This window comes from Lampetra fluviatilis, chromosome 1 (assembly GCF_964198595.1).
Source record: "Lampetra fluviatilis chromosome 1, kcLamFluv1.1, whole genome shotgun sequence".
Taxonomy (NCBI): Eukaryota; Metazoa; Chordata; class Hyperoartia; order Petromyzontiformes; family Petromyzontidae; genus Lampetra; species Lampetra fluviatilis.
In genome coordinates, this window is record NC_136275.1 from 29,631,355 (window position 1) to 29,650,147 (window position 18,793).

Below are 18,793 nucleotides of genomic sequence, written 5' to 3' on the forward strand. Positions count from 1 at the left end.
TGGCGGAGTTTAATGACATGTTTATATTTACGCGATCCAACCTAACAAAAAAACCTCTGTTACAGATAACAATCAAGTTTGTTGGCGGTGGACGGTGTTACTACATCAATTCTGTGTTCTCTTGCGTTTCCCCGTACCCCCCCACCGCCCGCTCCCTGCCGGTCACGTTTGGAACCGTGCAGTTGTTTGGCCTGGTGCAGGGCACTCGCGTGGCCGTCATCGTGGATGCGTCCGATGCTAACTGTGTGCCCGGACGCCTCGCGGATCTCAGGACGTCGCTTCTGGTAACCTCTCTCGACGAGCACAGCCAAGGAGAGTTTTGTAACTTTCACGCATTTTGCTTTTTCGGCCCGGGTTATGACAATTTTGCATCGGGATAACGTCAAGCCTTGCCCCCCCCCCCACTTTTCATCGGGGGGTACCCTCCAAACCGCCGCCGTGTGTGGGTCATTGCGACATGAACCAGGAGCAACGTGGTTGGATTCACTCGACGTTTTCGAGCGCGTGGCTGCATCGCCTCGGGCCCCAGACGGGGTTTTTCTTCATCCGTGTGGTCTGGCAGAGCGGCCTTCACTCAGGTTGCCGACTGGCAGGGTTAAAGGCCACAATTAAATTCTGAGTTGATTTCCAGTTCGAAACGAGCATTTAGAGGCACTGGTCGTCTCCCCGTTTGCAGCCGCGAGTCAGCGGTGGAAATTCCACTTTCCGATGGCAGGGGTGAGTCTCTTCATGAGACAATAATAATTAAATTCATGAAGCGCCCTAAAACAACTGTTCTCAGGGCGCTATGCATGAAAAGGCGGAAATTGTTAAACATCAACCGAGGAAAGAAGACGCGAGAAAGACGTTTGAAAATAACTGAAGAGAGAAGGCCAACCACTGTTGACTTCCCCCACAAAGTATTGCCTATTTTATTGACCCCGAGAGGGATGATGGGCCGTGTGTCAGCCCCCAACCAGCATTTGATACAACACATTCAAAGGAACTTGTTTCTGTCTGAATGGGCTGGTTTCATCAGCTTGTTAAATATTTTAAAATCTGGTCTCAGTGGTGAAACGAGTGAATAAATAACCACCATTGATGAGAGCCCATTGAGACAATTCACCCATTTTGAAAGGGGGGGTTCTTTTCGGGCACGTTGATGGAGGAAAATGTCACGACGTCGAAACAGGACCCGAAGTTTCCTTTTCCCACCGAGTGAAGCCCATTGAGCTCAGAAGCTGTTTCCCGGCAAAGGGCGACTCGGCCGGCAGACAAACGTCAAAGCAGCGCGTGGAACAAACCGCACATGTGCCTGCGCATAAACGGCGCTATTCTAGTGCTGTATAAATGCGTTATACGTCAAGAAAAAGGTTATTTGAAAATTTAAATCTATAAACTATACGATAAACTTTTTTTATTTAGCTAGGTAACGCCCACTGAGCTATGTAGCTTTTTTCAGATGTGGCCTGGCCACAAATGATAGCTCAACGAAGTGGCTTATCGTGTCGACATTTACAGCAGCCAAAGAGTTTAAATGCATGCTTCTAAATGTGGAGGGAAAAATCGGAGAAGGACCCGGAGACAAATCCACGTGAACACAGGGAGAGAGACACTGCAAACTCCAAATATATAGGTGCCAGGGTCGCGATCGAACCCACAACCTCCGGTACACTAGGCAAGGTAGTTAACATTTCGCCGCCGAGGAGCCACAGTGTCAACAGAAAAAAAAATTGAATAGTTATCACCTTCACATTTTATATACAGCACATCGAGTGTGGCGTCACGCGTGGTGTCTTGAGTGCATTGCCGTCGTGAGCTTGGTTTGCGAAGTGGAATCACCTGCGTGTGTGGGTGTCATGCTCCTGGAGTGCGATTGTCGATGCATTCCTGTGCCGATGTCACCACAGCAACTGGTGGATGAGCAGCTGTGCTACAGGAAGCAGCTGTACCTGCTGAGCTGTGGAAGCAAAGATAAGCCACTGTGGGACACGGCTCGACACGTCAACCTGCGCATGTAAGCTCGCCCGCGTCACTCCGGGATGTACAGGCATCCAGCTAGAAGTTAGAAAGCATCCCAGCTTGAAGCCATGGTGGCGACATGTTAACTACCTTGCCTGGTATACAGGAGGTAAACTATAACCAGGTAAGGCCCCCTAAGCTGTAGAGCTCTTTTTTAGAAGCTACTTGGCCACAAATGATAGCCCAACAAAGTGGCTTAGCACATGGACATTTAAAGCAGCCAAATGCTCCAAATGCACGTTTCTAAATCTGAGTGGAAAAACCTGAGGACCCAGAGTTTTCATGGGTTCGATCCCGACCCTGATGCCTGTATATTGGAGTTCGCATGTCTCTTTCTCCATGGTCGCATGGTTTTTTCTCTGGGTCCCCCTCCGGTTTTTTCCTCCACATTTAGAATATCACGTGTTTAGATTATTTGGCTGCTATACATTTCCATGTGATAAGCCACTTCGTTGAGCTATAATTTGTGGCCAGGGTGCATCTGAAAAAGAGCTACGCAGCTCAGTGGGCCTTACCTGGTAAAATACAAAATTGTTTAGTTTAGATTCAGTTTAGAAGTTGATTTCCTCAGTAAAGCCCGTCGAGCTAAGAAGCTCTTTTTAAGGGTGACTCAGTCGGCAGACAACAAAGCAATCCACAATTACAGATAAAAATTATGTTGTAATCTTACATTCACACTGAAACATGCGTGATTTTAATGGAGTCATTTTAAATGAGGACAGAGATAACAGAATGCCAAGAGATGAAACTATGGTGGGGTTCAAAACACTTTTGGGCAGCAGCTACATTGAATGCTTTTAATACAAATTGGGTGCGAAATATGACCCATCGGTTATCTGGCACGTGATTATCTGGCTTCCAACATTACCCGGCGGTCCCGGGCTAATCTGTAACCAGTCTGGCTATCGGTACCGCGTGCGTGACAAAAAAAAGTAGCTATGCTTGATTCCATGTCAAATATTATATACACAACATACAACTTAAATAATGAATATACTGCATGTATATCCATCTTTCGTGACTAATAACTACAGTAATAAAAACAAATTATACACGGTGCGATCCGGCGAAAAGTTGCGTGCAATTCGGCGTTCGCCGGAGCACCGGGCCTGAAGGCTGCATCACTCCGGCGATTGCCAAACACGCTTGGTTGTGTTGATACAAGAGCGTCGTGGTGCTACGTACATCATCACAACATTATGCAGTTTTTCAGATTGGAGTGGTAAGTGCAGTACAGTAAATACGTGAACCTTATACAATCATTTTGGTCTACTTGTATGTTTATGACAATTTCACATGGCAAAATGTAAAATACTAGCAAAGAAAGATATACACAACACCTAAAAACGTAATGTCATCCAAGAATGTGCAAAAATAAGCAATTTTAAATGATGACGGGGGATCATCCGGCGTTTTTGGAAACCCGGTACCCCTCCCCCCGAAACCGCCGGATAATCATCGATGATCGTCGACGATCGACTGTGTGAATAACAATCAGACGCGGGCCACAGCTTTTTAGGAATGTCCGATGGTAATTCTTCTTTCTTCTTCTTCTTCTTGTTCGTCCATCAAAGTTGATGATGACCATGGCACGTTTGTCATTTTGTTGGGTTTTGATGAGTGCGCAGATGGCTGAAGAGGCCAATCCGTGCCCAGAATTCTCTGTGGCACACTGGACAGGTCAGGGAGGATGTAGAGCTCTGAGGTGCAACCACACGTCCTTCCTTGGTAGATTTGCGCTGCTGCCTCTTCAAGATAGCACAGGAGCTTCTCCTACTCTCACAGAGGACTGCACCGTCCTGTACTTTTCTTCTCCAGGCAGGTCGGTCCTGTGCTAGGGATGGTAATAGCAACAACAGGTCAGACAAATACAGAGTGCGGATCTACGGACAACAGCCTTGTAAAATGAAACATATCCCGGCTACGCTGCGCACTGCGTCATAACAACAACAGCCATTCACTGCCCCTTTGTCAACTCACGGATGGATGAAGATTCCCCCATGCCGTTGTCGGACATGGCTGCTCGTGTGGCCATCCATCACCCCCAGAGTGGTCAGGGCGGATTAGTGTGGAGGGAGGGGCGGGTCCCAGGACTGGTGCAGGACTCTCACTCGCCACCGATGTTAGCCCTGGCCGTGAATCGAACTCGGGTGATTGGGCTCAAAGCGCAGTGCGCTAACCCACTGCGCCACCGCTCCACTCTGCTTGCACATTGCATAACCGTGTCATGACCAAAGCATGACCGAGGCAACAGACCACCTACCTGAGATAGCGTGCGTGCGTGCGGAAAGTCTGGAAGTTAATCAAGGCGTCTGATTGGTGCAGGGAGGCCTCAAAGCCGATGGGTTAGGGTATGAGATTCAAAGGGGATTGGAGGAGAGATTCAAACGTAAAAGGCGGGAAACGAGGGTTGATTGGAGACGACCATTGGAGGACGAGGATTGGCTGAGTGAAATGGGCTGAGCGAAGCTTCCAGAAAGGGGGCTCGGAGGATATAAAAGGGGATAGGAGAGGCGACGCTTTGGGGAGAAGGGGAAGTTGGTGCATCAAGAACCGAAGTGCGGGCCTCGGGATAGTGCCGTGTCCGAATAAAGGCTCTTAAGTAACGAAGAAACCACGTGTGTCGCACGTTATCACAACTGTATAAAAAAAGGTCAAGTTCTTCATATCCAGTAGAATCTGATATTCCAGAACTTTATGTGTAAACATTTATTAAATAGGCTCACGATGCTTTACTAAAAACAACCAGTCTCACTTATTGCTAAATGTTTTCTGGAGTAAACTCATGGAATGATGGTTGCATGACGTCATCATTTTATTAGCTCGTGTAACTTAACCGCTTATTTCTTCGTTTAATTGACAACTTGTGCGTTATAATAAGCACGAGAGATTATAACGGTCAGACATGTTCATGGCAGGCTTATGTTTTGGTTAATTGCAGTTGAATAACTTATAATCTCAATTTACGCTGGAAGTACTACAGCTAAGCACAAGCACGACACAGTAAGATTGCGTAACAAAATGCGAAGTTATGAAATTTGATCTCGTAGCATGAATACAAAATATAATATCGCGGCAACCCGAGTATGTACACGAATGGAACCCTGTCTCATTGAGTGTGAAGGACGCTTAACTCGCAGGGAAGGAAAACTGACACCCATCAAACGTTATAATAAGAGTTATTATAGTTAAACTGCAGTGAGATGTACAGAAAGGTGATGAGACGGTTTCAGGGTAAAAACATATTAAGAGGCCGTCACGACAAGCGAGGGTATAAAGTGGACAGACGGAAACGGAACTTACTCGGCTGGAATGAAAATAAGTGAAGCGAAGTGCAATGACACGCTATGAAAATAAAACTGATATAAACTGCAGTATGTTAATGCTCATTACAGCCACATTCGTAAACGAAACACATTTGTAAACAGTAAATAAAATGAAGCTTGTACGTGCTAACACATGTAGCTGAACCTTTCAGCGGATTGTGTGTACTGTATGTATGTTGAACTTATTTCGCACCGTACATAGCCAACCGTGCTATTCGGAGGTGCGGATAGACCTTTAAAGGAATTCATTGGCGATGATACACGCTTTTACAAGTGATGATTTCCTTTTTCGGTCACTCAGTGATACAATATTCTGATTTAATCTGCCATACGTGGTCAAAGTAAAGTAAATCCTTGGTTTCATTTATTCACTTTGCCTTTCGGATCCTGCAATACAAATCGGTTATCGTAACGTAATTATATTGAGCCGTTCCCGCACAACGATTTAACTTGTAGCCTATCTCCAGCCCGCTGTGAATGTCATCGTGCCACGTGTAACCGATGGTGGCTCTCAAATGCCATTCTGCGAGCGTACAATTCGGATGATATACTGTCATCGACTTTCGAATGAAAAATTGCCACAGAGATTTTTACAAACGATGCTGTCAACCTTATCACGCACCGAAAGCACACCGTGGCCTTTTTTCCCACATAACATCTTAAAGCACACGAGAATGTGCTTGGCTTAACTTCACAACAGTCTCTTAATGCAGTGTTAACCCCTCTCCCATTCCGATGACTTACGTATGTCATAACTATTGGTACCGAGGCTCCCACAAAGCCATGCGGGAAGGTGTGTGGCACAATTTGGCGCTGGCTATCGTAGAGTGCGGCGGTTGTGTCGCTACAGTTCTCTATCATGAATAACGTGTTTAAAAACAACGGCGCTTTGCCTCTAAATAAAATTGACGCCGAACCGCTCGCTTGTTCCAGAGATTTAACGGTGAATGGGAAACCCACCCTGCAATTTGCGGTCGTCTCAGCGGCACGGTGGCTTGGGTTCAATCCCGACCCTGATGCCTTTATATGCGGAGTTTGCATGTTCTCCCCATGATCGCGTGGATTTTTCTCCGGATTTTCCCTACACATTTAGAATTGACACGCGTTTAGAGTATTTGGCCGCTATAAATTTCCACATGGTGATAAGGCACTTTGTTGGGGTATAATTTGTGAGAGCCAGGTCACTTCTGAAAAACAGCTACATAGCTCAATGGGCCTTACCTGGTAAAATAAAATAATTTATAGTTTACCTCCTATATACCAGGTGAGGTAGCTAACATCTTGCCACCATGGCAAGATATATAAGTTAATACCTCAGTGGGCTTTACCTAGTGCAGGGGTCGGCAACCTACGGCTCCGGAGCCGCATGCGGCTCTTTACGGGCTGCTTCTTGACGATATGTACGTATGTACAGTATGTACTCAGATGCATTGCGGCTCTTGAAATACTGAATTTTGTACCGAATTGGAAAGAAATGGCTCTTCTTGTTATTTTGGTTGCCGACCCCTGACCTAGTGAGATACATTTCTGTTTAGTTTTATTTGTATATTTAAAAAAAAAGTTATTTTTTAACCTTTCCTATACTTTGTATTCTTTTTTATAGTCCCGGAAACGGGAAAGGGTTCATTTCCAACAAAGAATGCGTGCATATAGCTTCCATCGTGACCATCATCCCTCATGCCCCGGATGTCATTCTGCGGCGAGCTCCTCGTGCATGGCAGCGGTTGCGCGATGCATTTGTCTTCGTCTCACGATCACGCTCAACGCGCCCTCCCCGCGTGTGAACGCCCTGTAGTGTGAACGAGGCACGGCAGTGGGCGAGCGAGCTGGCGGGCAGCGGAGGAAACAACGTGCTGGCCGCGGTTAAACGGGCGCTGTGCGCTCCCGACGTCTCCTCCGTGCTGCTCGTCCTGGGCTCGTGGTGAGGAAATCGAGAATGGGGGTTTCACCCCTGTGGAGCTGACGGAGTCACGGTGACTGCGGTGGCGTGTGATTGAAGGGTGCTTGGCCCCCCGGGGGGTTTTCGATGTTGGTAGTTTAGTTTTCTGGTAACTCGGGGACGATTTTATCTTGGTTTGAAACGTCCCTGTGGATTTTCAGTTTACATCGATCGCATTTTTTTTTACAGATTGGGTGAACGGGCCACGGAGATTCATTATCGCTGTTATGAGGTGGACCCCTGTGTGTGTCCGTAGTTTTTTTGTAGGGTCCTCACGTTGTAGTGGTTTTGTGTTTTGAGTTTTATGGTGGAGATTTAAAAATGTTATGCCAGCAAAATGTCGTTCATGAATTGCAAGGCAGCCGTGTCGAATTGGACGATTGACTGCCTTACGAGCTAGTATTTTCTCCAGGCCACAAGATTCTCCATCAAATTAGGAGAGTGAGAAAGCAAAATACAGAGTATTAAATGCACAACTCTGTAATGTAGCTACAGTGATAGGTGCTCAGAAGCTCCTGGAGAAAACCTGCCATGCTTTGCATGCCCTCTGATAATTATCAGGCTTAGAATATACCTCCGCATGCCCAAGTGATAGGCCACTTCGTTGGGCTATGATTTGTGACCAGGTAATTTCTGAAAAAAATATTTGTAGCTCAGTGGGCCTTACCTGGTAAAATAAAAGTAGTTTATAATTTACCTCCTGTATCCCAGGTGAGGTAGTTAACATCTTGCCACCGTGGAAAGATAAATAAGTTGATACCTCAATGACTTTTACCTGGTGAGATAAAAGTTAGTTTGGTTTTATTTGTATATTTTAAAGTGATTTGTTTACCTTTCGTATACTTTGCACTCGTATCGTATTTCAGTATTGTTTGTTGTTGTAATGTTCTGACCCGCGCCCTCTACTGGACATCTCTGAAAAAATAACTTTATAGTCATCGGGTTCCTCCTCCAGTATTAAATACATCTGATTCTGATTATTACGATTCTTATATCAGCCTGACTGAACGAAGGCAAACACGGGAAAAGGCGCAGCCCCTGCAATTGCTCTGGAGTGCCCCGCTTCAGGGTACTGAGGCTGACTCCTCCACGCTGACGAGAGACGTCTCGAAAGGGGCGGACGTGCCCACGCTTTACCCCATCACGCACACCACTTTACAGTCGACCGGCGTGCTCATTAATACTGCTGGATGTGAACCCCTAACCCTGAGCCTTTTACTTGGAGTGGGACCGTGGCCTTCTCTCTCGAGCAATCCAACAGTATTCCCTGACCCTAACGTTTGCCCGGAGTAGAACCATGACGTTCCCTCCCTAGCGGTTCACCGGCATTCCCTGACCTTTAACCCTGACCCTTACCTGGAGTAGAACTGTGACATTCCCTCCCTAGCGGTTCACCGGCATTCTCTGACCTTTAACCCTGACCCTTACCTGGAGTATATCCGTGACAATCCCTCCCTAATGGTTCACCGGCATTCTCTGACCTCTAACCCTGACCCTTACCTGGAGTATATCCGTGACAATCCCTCCCTATCTTCTTGGTTCTTTCGGTAAAGTCACGTAGAAGGGAAGTAATAAAATAATAAAAATAAAACATAATAAAATAAAAATAATATAATAATATATATATTATTATTATTTTATTACTTCCCTTCTACGTGACTTTACCAAAAGAACCAAGAAGATGAATCCCTGCAGTCACGAAAGCTTTAAATCGAAATCCCTCCCTAGTGGTTTACCGGCATTCTCTGACCTCTAACCCTGACCCTTACCTGGAGTATATCCGTGACAATCCCTCCCTAGTGGTTCACCGGCATTCCCTGACCTCTAACCTTTACCTTTACCTGGAGTAGAAACGTGACCTTCCCTCCCTAGAGGTCCACCAGCAATCCCTGACCCTAACCCTTACCTGGAGTTAGAATTGTGACCTACCCTCCCTAGCGGTCCAACAGCATTCCCTACCCCTGACCGTTACCCTTGCCTGGAGTAGAGCTAAAAAAAATACCGCTGAGTGGACAGAGAGAGGAGGAGGGGATTTAAGAACTATTTTACTATTTTTATTTCACCAGGTACGGCCCACTGAGCGATGTAGCTCTTTTTCAGAAGCGACCTGGCTATCGCATACAATAGCTCAATGAAGTGGCTTATCATCATCGTGTGGAAATTTATAGCAACGAAAAACTCGAATCGCATGTTCATTATAAATGTGGAGGGAAAAACCGGTGGATCCGGAGAAAAATCCACACGACCATGCGGAGAGAGACACGGGGTCGGGATCGATCCCATGACCATTGCATACTGGGCGAGGTAGTTAACATCTCGCCACCACGGCGCCCCTATCAGACACAGACACCATTGGGCACATGTACACCAATAGTGTTTCTATCAGGGCCCTGCTCAAGCATCACTAAAGCCTTCTCGTGTGCACCGCGCACACAGAAGGGAAACGACCGTCTCTCGGCCATGAGATTGTAGAGCGGTGTTCTTCACTAATTTTCAGAGGGGGCTACTTTTGCTGATAAGACATCATCAGTTTGTTGGCCGCCACACATTCGAAACCATTGGTGACAGCAGGACGACGTGGTGATGGAGGGGGGATTTTCACACTTCCGTATTGTCGGGGGGCCGCTTGTCAGGGGCCGGCACTAAAGGCCACTCAGGGACCTTGCCAGTGGCCCCGCGGTGGCCTTGCAACAAACGCTGCCATAGACCCTCGCAAAGTTCCCGCTCACTTTACACCCCTTGTGGAAGTGTACCGTACGATGGGCAGCATGTTTATCCATAATAATTAGCCAATGCCCACTTCAGCATCAGCCACGTGTGATGGGTTTACTAATAATAATGCAATTTATAACACGCGCAAATTTGTGGATGTAACGGCCCCAACTCAGAGGCGTGGAGCCAAGCTCAGAGTCGCTCGAAAGTATGGTTATAGAGGTAAGTTTTTAAGTCTCTCTTGAAGGAGGCTATTGAGGTGATGCTGCGAATGTGCCACCGAGAAGCGGCGCATAGACATGACCATCCTGGATCTTGGTATCAAGAGGAGGTCGTGAGTCGCGTTGCCAGGCATCTGCCGTGTGCTGAGCTGCAAGTTGTCAATAATGAAGAAAGGTACGGCGGGCAGGCAGATGTGAAGGCAACGTGGCAGAGGCAGGCGATCTTGTATATGAACCTACTGGCGATGGATAGCCAGTTGAGGGCACGGAGACAGGCAAGTGAGTCGAGACGGGGATGAGTAGAGTATAGCCAATGACGACACGTGCTAGGTTGTTTTGTAGTCTTTGAAGTTTTTTTAGGTTGCCAGTGGAGGTCCGGACTAGGACGGAGTTGCAATAGTCAAGGCGAGACCCAACTATGCAACATGCCAATGTGTTGGGAATTTCAGTGGAGATGAGAGGATGTAGGTGTCTGAGAGCCTTGAGGTGAAAGATACATGAACTGATGATATGGTTGGTTTGACGGTCGAAGGATAAAGTTTAATCTAGGATGCCACCAAGGAAGCTGAAGTGAGCGGTGAATCTGATGCTGTGACCGAAGATGTGTATGTGTGTTGGGAGTGCTGATGAGTTGAGACGTTGCTTGGTACCTAACATGATGGCCACTGAATTTTTCGGATTAAGGGCTAGGTTGTGTGCAGTGAACCACTGTTTCAAGGCAGTCTCGACCACCGGTCATCCCATTCAAGTCCATTTGCTTTCCTTCACAATCAACATCTTATCTTTAACGTGTGGGTGTATGTTCTCTCATTTGTTTCTTGTCCTGTATCTCAGTCTAATTCCAATTCATGCACCTCCACAATTATGTTATTTTTTTTAAAAAAAATTCTTTCTTAATTTTCTCTGTCTGCTCTTAATGTCATGCAGGTGATAGATGCCAATGTTTTATTTTTTATTTTTGTCGGCACATTCGAGTGTTTGTTGCCTTGCATTATCACATTAAAGAGACGGAAGAGAGTGCACTGGGGGGTTTAAAAAAAAAAACGACACATCACGATGAAAAAGCAACAATTAATTTGGACAACTGCGGATTTTTCCAAATTGGCTCGTCAGGATAAAAATCACCGACGCAATAAAAACCCTTCTGCCACGACCGAGCGAGCGACCGACTGAATGACTGACTGACCGACCGACCGACTGACTGATTGACGTAAATGCCGCGAAACTGAATGCCAAAGCAGCTTAATGTGTAGTAAGTAAAAAAATAGAAATTGCTGCATGAGGAAAACATGAACATTTCCTCTCTCAAAAATTTCACGGAGCCAAGTTTTGCACTATTACATGCCAGCGCTTCTTACGGGGCTCATAGAGGGAAGGGCCACTTATCCGTGGAAAATATGGCATCTGCGCACGGGCAACATTATTCTTCAGAAATACAGGGGGTGGAGGGTGTACACGAGTGAGCTAACAGCGTGTGTGTTGTTCTGCGAGACGCGCCACATCCACCATCAGAAGGTAACGATGCCATGAGGGAGGAGGATGGAGGATGAGGAATTATTTATATTCATTATTAAGGCGACAGAGCGAATTGCTTCATTCATTCATGGGGGGGGGGGAGGTGGGGATGATCGGTGGCTTGCACTCTCGTGATGAAGCAGGGAGGCCCAAGTGATTCACAAGAGGGAGACTGCAATAACCCATAAGTTGAAGGGGGTCCAAAACATTTGCAGGATAGGGACAAGGTCTGAGTGATTTACAGAGAGTACGGAGTTTGTGAGGGGTGGAGGGGGTGGGGGGGCGGCTGAGTGATTTGTGTGAGGAAGGAGCCGCTGCTCGGGTGACAGGTCAATATGTGAGGAATCCGTTTTACATTTTACCGCTTAACGTGAGTTATTAATGTGGGGACGGCGACCTGCGGGGCTCCGGAGCCGCACGCGTTGGCTCTTGAGGGACTGCAGTGCGGCTCTTGAAATAAAATAGGCTCTCTTTCTTCTTTTGGTTTCCGACCCCGAACCATGGAAGTCCAATTCACCATGGAAGTCCAATTCACCATGGGAGTCCAGTTCACCATGGAAGTCCAGTTCACCATGGAAGTCCAGTTCACCATGGGAGTCCAGTTTACCATGGAAGTCTAGTTTCCCATAGGAGTCCAGTTCACCATGGGAGTCCAGTTCACCATGGAAGTTCAGTTCACCCTGGGAGTCCAGTTTACAATGGAAGTCCAGTTTCCCATAGGAGTCCAGTTCACCATAGGAGTCCAGTTCACCATGGAAGTCCAGTTTACCATGGGAGTCCAGTTTACCATGGAAGTCCAGTTCACCATGGAAGTCCAGTTCACGATGGAAGTCCAGTTCACCATAGAAATCCAGTTCACCATGGGAGTCCACTTCACCATGGAAGTCCAGTTCACCATGAGCAGGGGTCAGCAATCTGCGTCTCCGGAGCCACATGCCGGCTCGTTAGGGACCGCTGCTGCTTCATGACGTTATTATCTATTCACGAAGGACTCGCCACCGTCTCAAACCGAATTCGAGCAAAAATAAACTCCTTTTAAAAAGTATTTTAAAAGCAACGGTTTTATTCAACGGTTTGTTTAACTCAGGTCGAGAAGTACGTCAATGACGCCTGAGACACGCGGCGCCTGCCTTTTGTGCGAGCCGATTCCACAGTTTAAGGACCGCGGCGTTTTTAACCTACACAAATATATATATATAAATAATAAGGCGTCCATACAAAATGTAAATTGCTTTAAAGTAGCGAATTAATTGATTAATTTTGATACAGGCATGCATTGTCACCGGATCTGAGTACGTATGCAAAATGTGGAATTGATTGGACAACGGGAAGTGGACGAAATTTTGATTACAAGATTTGACCACGACAAACAGAGGAATCAAGTTAAGTAATAGTCCCTTCTTGTTACGCGAGTTGCCGACCCCCCTGAGTTATAGTGATACTTTAAATGTTTGATTCGGTGCCCCACATTTATTGCTGGGGTGTCTCAGAGAGAGAGAGAGAGCGTGCTTTACACGCGATTAGTAACTTACATCTCACCTCATTTTGAAAGGTCGCTCTCAGCGACAGCCGTCTCTGCGTGTCCACGAAGGTGACTCGGCACCTGGCCTGCAAGCCCCGTGTGATCCCAATCGAGAAATGACGTTGGTTAACAGACGGCCACTGTTTCATGACGGACTTGCGGCGGAGCGATGTGGATGATCACTGGGAGCCACTGGGTCGGCGTCGACTTCAGTGTACCTGAGATGGCATGCATCGCGATGTTCAGTTGCGTGTCGATAACTCGAGTTTGAGCGCTGCGTCCCCAATGAGGCAAGCAATACTCTCCCGTCGAATCCACGAGGGCGAGTGTGGCTGTTTGTGAATACCGGGACTCCTCTACTTACGAACGAGTCAGGTTCCAGAGGTCTGTTCGTCAGTCGATTTGTTCATGAGTCCAACTTTACTCTCGTCGATTCCAAACATGTTGTACTGTACGTACACTAAACATGGGGAATGGCTTTAAAAGTTGTATAATCTCCTGTAGATGTAGATGCCACTGGTTCTTCATGTTCTGCAGATGTAGATGCCACTGGTTCTTCACGTTCTGCAGATGTAGATATTAATTCCCCTTGGTGCTTGTGTTTCCTCTGTACTCTGAAAAACCTACCAAGAGATATCTGCAATAGTTGCTCTCTTCTTCTTCTCTTCACAAATCAACTTTTAACAGGAAATAGCATCGTGAACAGCTGCCGACACCTTAGCAAACATTTCAGTGTTTGGGTCCTAAGACTCAAACCAAGTAGGCCGCTGTCGGTAGCCTAAAATAGGCCTAGAAATAGGGTTTCGTTCCACCAAGTGGGGCACTACCTACTTTTTTAATATTTAACATCAGAAATATATAGAGATTCCTTAGGAAAAAGTTATCCGCACACAACCTTGCAGTTTTTGAGAAAAATGATGCTAAAGGTGCCCATTTTGAAAAAAGGGAAACCATAGGGAATTTTGCACTTTTAAACCTGTTTATCATATAAACCCAAAAATGCAGAATTACCACTTGAAGTACAAAATAAACCAGTTTGAAATGTGTGATATACCTGAAGTTGCTATCTATGTGTAGTGACATAGAATGGTCACTACTGTGTCGGCCTGTACGAGGGCTGGGGGCCCCAAGGGGGTGCCTGGGGGGTCACGTGCTGGAGGGATCCGGACCTTCCCAGAGGTGGGGGAAGTGAGGCGTGTCCTAGGAAGGGAGGCGTGGCCTGGAGAGAGCCACCCACGCCTGGGCGGAGCCGGCCACGCCAAAGCAGATATAAGCGTGGTGTGAACGCAGAGCGAGGCTGTTGTACTGTACTCCAAAGTGAAGACATCATCGGTCGTCAAGTCCCGAGTCGTCGTCCTGGGCCAGTCTGTGTCGTGTTCCAGAGTGTTAGTGAGTTGAGGAAGGTGCTCACCACCTTATGTACAGTGTTATATTACTTACCGTTTAATAAATAGTGTTGCCTCCAAGCTGCGTGTGTGTGTGCACCTAATTCGAACCTACTACATTTGGTGTCAGAAGTTGTGGAAATATAAATATTGCTAGGTGTTATCCTAGGGAAGTAAAATGGGCACACGAAAAACAAAGACAAAACTCATCTGGACGCCTTCGTACGACGGGGATGGTGTGACGACCATCCTTCGGACAGCCCCGGGGATGGCAGCCCCGGTGACAGAGAGAGAGAGAGATGGCGCTGCATGCGGAGCGGCGGGACTGGCATCGCACCGCTGCTTCGCCGCCATCGGGAACGGAGTGATGGAGCCTCGGGGAGAGGACACCGTTGTCTCTGCGGGGGCTGGCGGGGGGAGGCCCAGGCATGCGGGCCACGCGGTGGGGCCGCCAACTCGGCGGCTGATCGTGGCGCGGTTCCCGCCAAAACGCTGCTCCCGCCAACTCGAGGACTGGTCGGGGCGCGGTTCCCGCCAAAGCGCCGCTCCCGCCATTTTGGCGGCGGGTCGGGGCGCTGTTCCCGCCAAAGCGCCGCTCCCGCCGACATCAACGCCTGCGGAGGGGGAGTTCCACACGTGCAGGTGGCGCCCCCGTCTTGTGGATGGGGGTTCGCAAGAGCAGGCCGTGTTCACCATGCAAGATTCTTCGGGCCGTCCCAGTGCTCCACCTTGCCGCCCTCCGATATTCACAGTTTGCCAGGCGAGTCGTGACATGACACGAGAAAAATAATAATAACTTCACCGATCTTGCGTGTGCCGGGTTGCGATCGCGGGGTTTTTTTTTACTCGCTGGTTTGCGGAGCGTGTTCGTCCGGTTGTGTGCGTGATAAAATGACGCGGCGACCATGCGGGTTTCTGCTTGTAACAGTGTTGTTGTTAATTACGGCGTCGAGATCGGTATCTTCTGGGTGTAGTTAATGATTAATTCGTTGTTGGTGTCCCGAGTTCCGTTGATATCCTTTATGTTGCCGTGTTAATGACTCGTGTTGTTACATCGCTGTGTTGCGAAATCGCCATTGTTATTGTGTATACTGTATGGAGTTTCGCTCGTGATTGTCACTTGTAACTGTCAGAAACTTTGATCGTCATTGTTGCCAATGTACAGACCGTATGGAGCTTTGCTTGAAATTGTTAACAGTGTAGGGACTGTTGGGTACTTGCTTGTGATTATTTACTATGTACGGATTGTCTGGAGTATTGGTTGTGTGTGTTGCCATGTGGGGACTGGATGGAGCATTGCGCCAAATGATTGACTGTACGAATTTCATATACTGCATATACTGTATTAATCAATTCGGCGATTCTTGGGGTTTGTGTATAGTTTTTTTGCTCTCAAAATTCGAATGCCCTGAGTCCCATGGTTAATGTTGAAGGGGTTTTTGAAATGACAGGTTCGGTGTGTTTCAACCTCACTGGTTGGCCCCTGTCCGTTGTTGCACAGATGATGTCTTTTGTGCGGGAATGCCCCTTGTGTTCTACATCGATCGGGGTGCGTTTCCATTAATTGCTGTCAAATTGCGTTGCTCTCTCTACTCGGTTGGTACAGCTGCATGCTGCAATGCGAGTCTCGGAGATGATGTGTACGGATACGGGATGTGAGGTGTATTGTTGTGACCATTGAATATTCGGGATCGTCACAAATTGTGCGTTCCTGTTCGGCATTGGATCAGTTCTGTGGGGGATCATAATTCAAATTGTATGTGTTGTGATGGTGTTAAATTGCGATGGTGACGTGCTGCCAGGGATTTGGAATTGTGCTGCTGGCTGTCACCTATCTTGGGGCGCAGGTCCTGACCAGGATGGCCCAGTGAGAGTTGCGTGTCTAACATGAACGTTGTGGTCCCGTCATGCTATGGCTGACGGCTTGACCTGACAGCCCGGAGATTGAAACACTCCGTGGTATGTCTAGCCTAGTGGGCTGTGCGCTCACAGGGCTCGGAGAGTGTGGTCCCGTCATGCAATGGCTGACGGCTTGACCTGACAGCCCGGAGATTGAAACACTCCGTGGCATGTCTAGCCTAGTGGACTGTGCGCTCACATGGCTCGGAGAGTGTGGTCCCGTCATGCAATGGCTGACGGCTTGACCTGACAGCCCGGAGATCGAGACACTCCGTGGCTTGTCTAGCCTAGTGGGCTGTGCGCTCACATGGCTCGGGGAGTGTGGTCCCGTCATGCTGTGTCTGACGGCTTGACCTGACAGCCCGGAGATCGAGACACTCTGTGGCTTGTCTAGCCTTGTGGGCTGTGCGCTCACATGGCTCGGGGAGTGTGGTCCCGTCATGCTATGGCTGACAGCTTGACCTGACGGCTCGGAGGTTGAGACCCTCCGAGGCGCGTTGAAACAGTGGGCTAGAGATTCGTAAGGTTCAGGTGGAGTTGTCCTGTTACGTTGAGACTGTATCCCTCAGTTGTTAGGGTGCATGTTGTGCAGTGAGTGAACGATGGGTCGTCTCAGCTTGGTCGGTACAGCTATATGCTGCGATGCGAGTCTTGGAGAGAGACTGGGTCGTCTCAGCTCGGTCGGTACAGCTATATGCTGCGATGCGAGTCTTGGAGAGAGACTGGGTCGTCTCAGCTCGGTCGGTACAGCTATATGCTGCGATGCGAGTCTTGGAGAGAGACTGGGTTAAAATCCCACCGATATGGCCGATGCGTGCTGCTGGTTGTGACGCCGCGTCGGAAAGGCGGTGGGGTGGTAACATGGAAATTCCCCCCCCGATATGGCCGACGCGTGCTACTGGTTGTGACGCCACGTCGGAAAGGCGGGGGGGTGCTAATGGGTGACTGTCATTGCATGCGTGATTCTAACGGGGGGGGGGGGGCTGTGCTGGAGCGTAAGTGGGTTAGCCAGTTTTCATGTATATTTGTTGTTAATTCCCCGTTTTCTGTGCGGTTCCCTTTTACCCTCGTCGATTCTGTATATATTACGTGATTGTATTTCTTATCGGTCGCCGGTCATTTATTGATGTTGCTGGTTCGGAGGCACACCTTTTCGATTTTTCACAGTTGTGTTACAGCCGGGGACGGCTGTGTGTTTATACAGGGGGGGGGGGTGATGTAGTGACATAGAATGGTCACTACTGTGTCGGCCTTTACAACGGCTGGGGGCCCCAAGGGGGTGCCTGTGGGGTCACGTGCTGGAGGGATCCGGACCTTCCCAGAGGTGGGGGAAGTAAGGCGTGTCCTGGGAAGGGAGGCGTGGCCTGGAGAGAGCCAGCCACGCCTGGGCGGAGCCGGCCACGCCAAAGCAGATATAAGCGTGGTGTGAACGCAGAGCGAGGCTGTTGTACTGTACTCCAAAGTGAAGACATCATCGGCCGTCAAGTCCCGAGTCGTCCTGGGCCAGGCAGGCCGTTGCCTGCCTGGTCCAGTCTGTGTCGTGTTCCAGAGTGTTAGTGAGTTGAGGAAGGTGCTCACCACCTTATGTACAGTGTTATATTACTTACCGTTTAATAAATAGTGTTGCCTCCAAGCTGCGTGTGTGTGCACCTAATTCGAACCTACTACATATGCACAGTAAACATGATAAGATTATCAAGAAAACTTCTGCTGTAGCATTAACATCCCAATTACTTCTCATTATGTTGTTCCAATCGAAAGGTAATATTTGAGGTAAAATCTGAATAATAAATAGAATTAAGCCAAAATATAATATATAAAAAAAGCACTTTTCAAAATAACACATTTAATGGTGAATTGTCAATTCGCATACATGAGCAGCAACTGCACTACATGTACATATTCACAGCAATGATTATTGTAAACAAGATTTAATTTTGATTGATTTATATTAAATATATATGTCCTATATTAATTTTATTATCATATACATATCAATAAATATCAAGATCACTGTCCTCACTATCAGATTCACATGAAACAATATCCTCAGTTAATCTCACATTGTCACAATGAACACATTTACATAGGTCAATGCAGGCCAGGTCAGCCTTGTGCATGAGCACCTTCCACCTGTACAAGTACCAGACTTACACCCACAGTGGAGTGACCCCAAAATCTGTTGAGAAGCTTTAGTCATCCATGATATGATGAGATCACCATCCTTGACAATCCATCCAAAGCCGTCTGGACTGGGAGCATTTGTAAAAGGA

At 47.7% G+C, this 18,793-nt stretch overlaps 1 protein-coding gene across 1 annotated transcript in view; it reads left to right on the forward strand.

Moving 5' to 3' along the window:
• VWA3A (von Willebrand factor A domain containing 3A) overlaps nucleotides 1–18,793 on the forward strand; it is a 167,385-nt gene that overhangs the window by 30,478 nt on the left and 118,114 nt on the right. Inside the window, 3 exon segments of the mRNA XM_078860424.1 lie at nucleotides 183–284; nucleotides 1,890–1,996; nucleotides 7,123–7,248. Coding sequence (XP_078716550.1) covers nucleotides 183–284; nucleotides 1,890–1,996; nucleotides 7,123–7,248 — 335 coding nt within the window.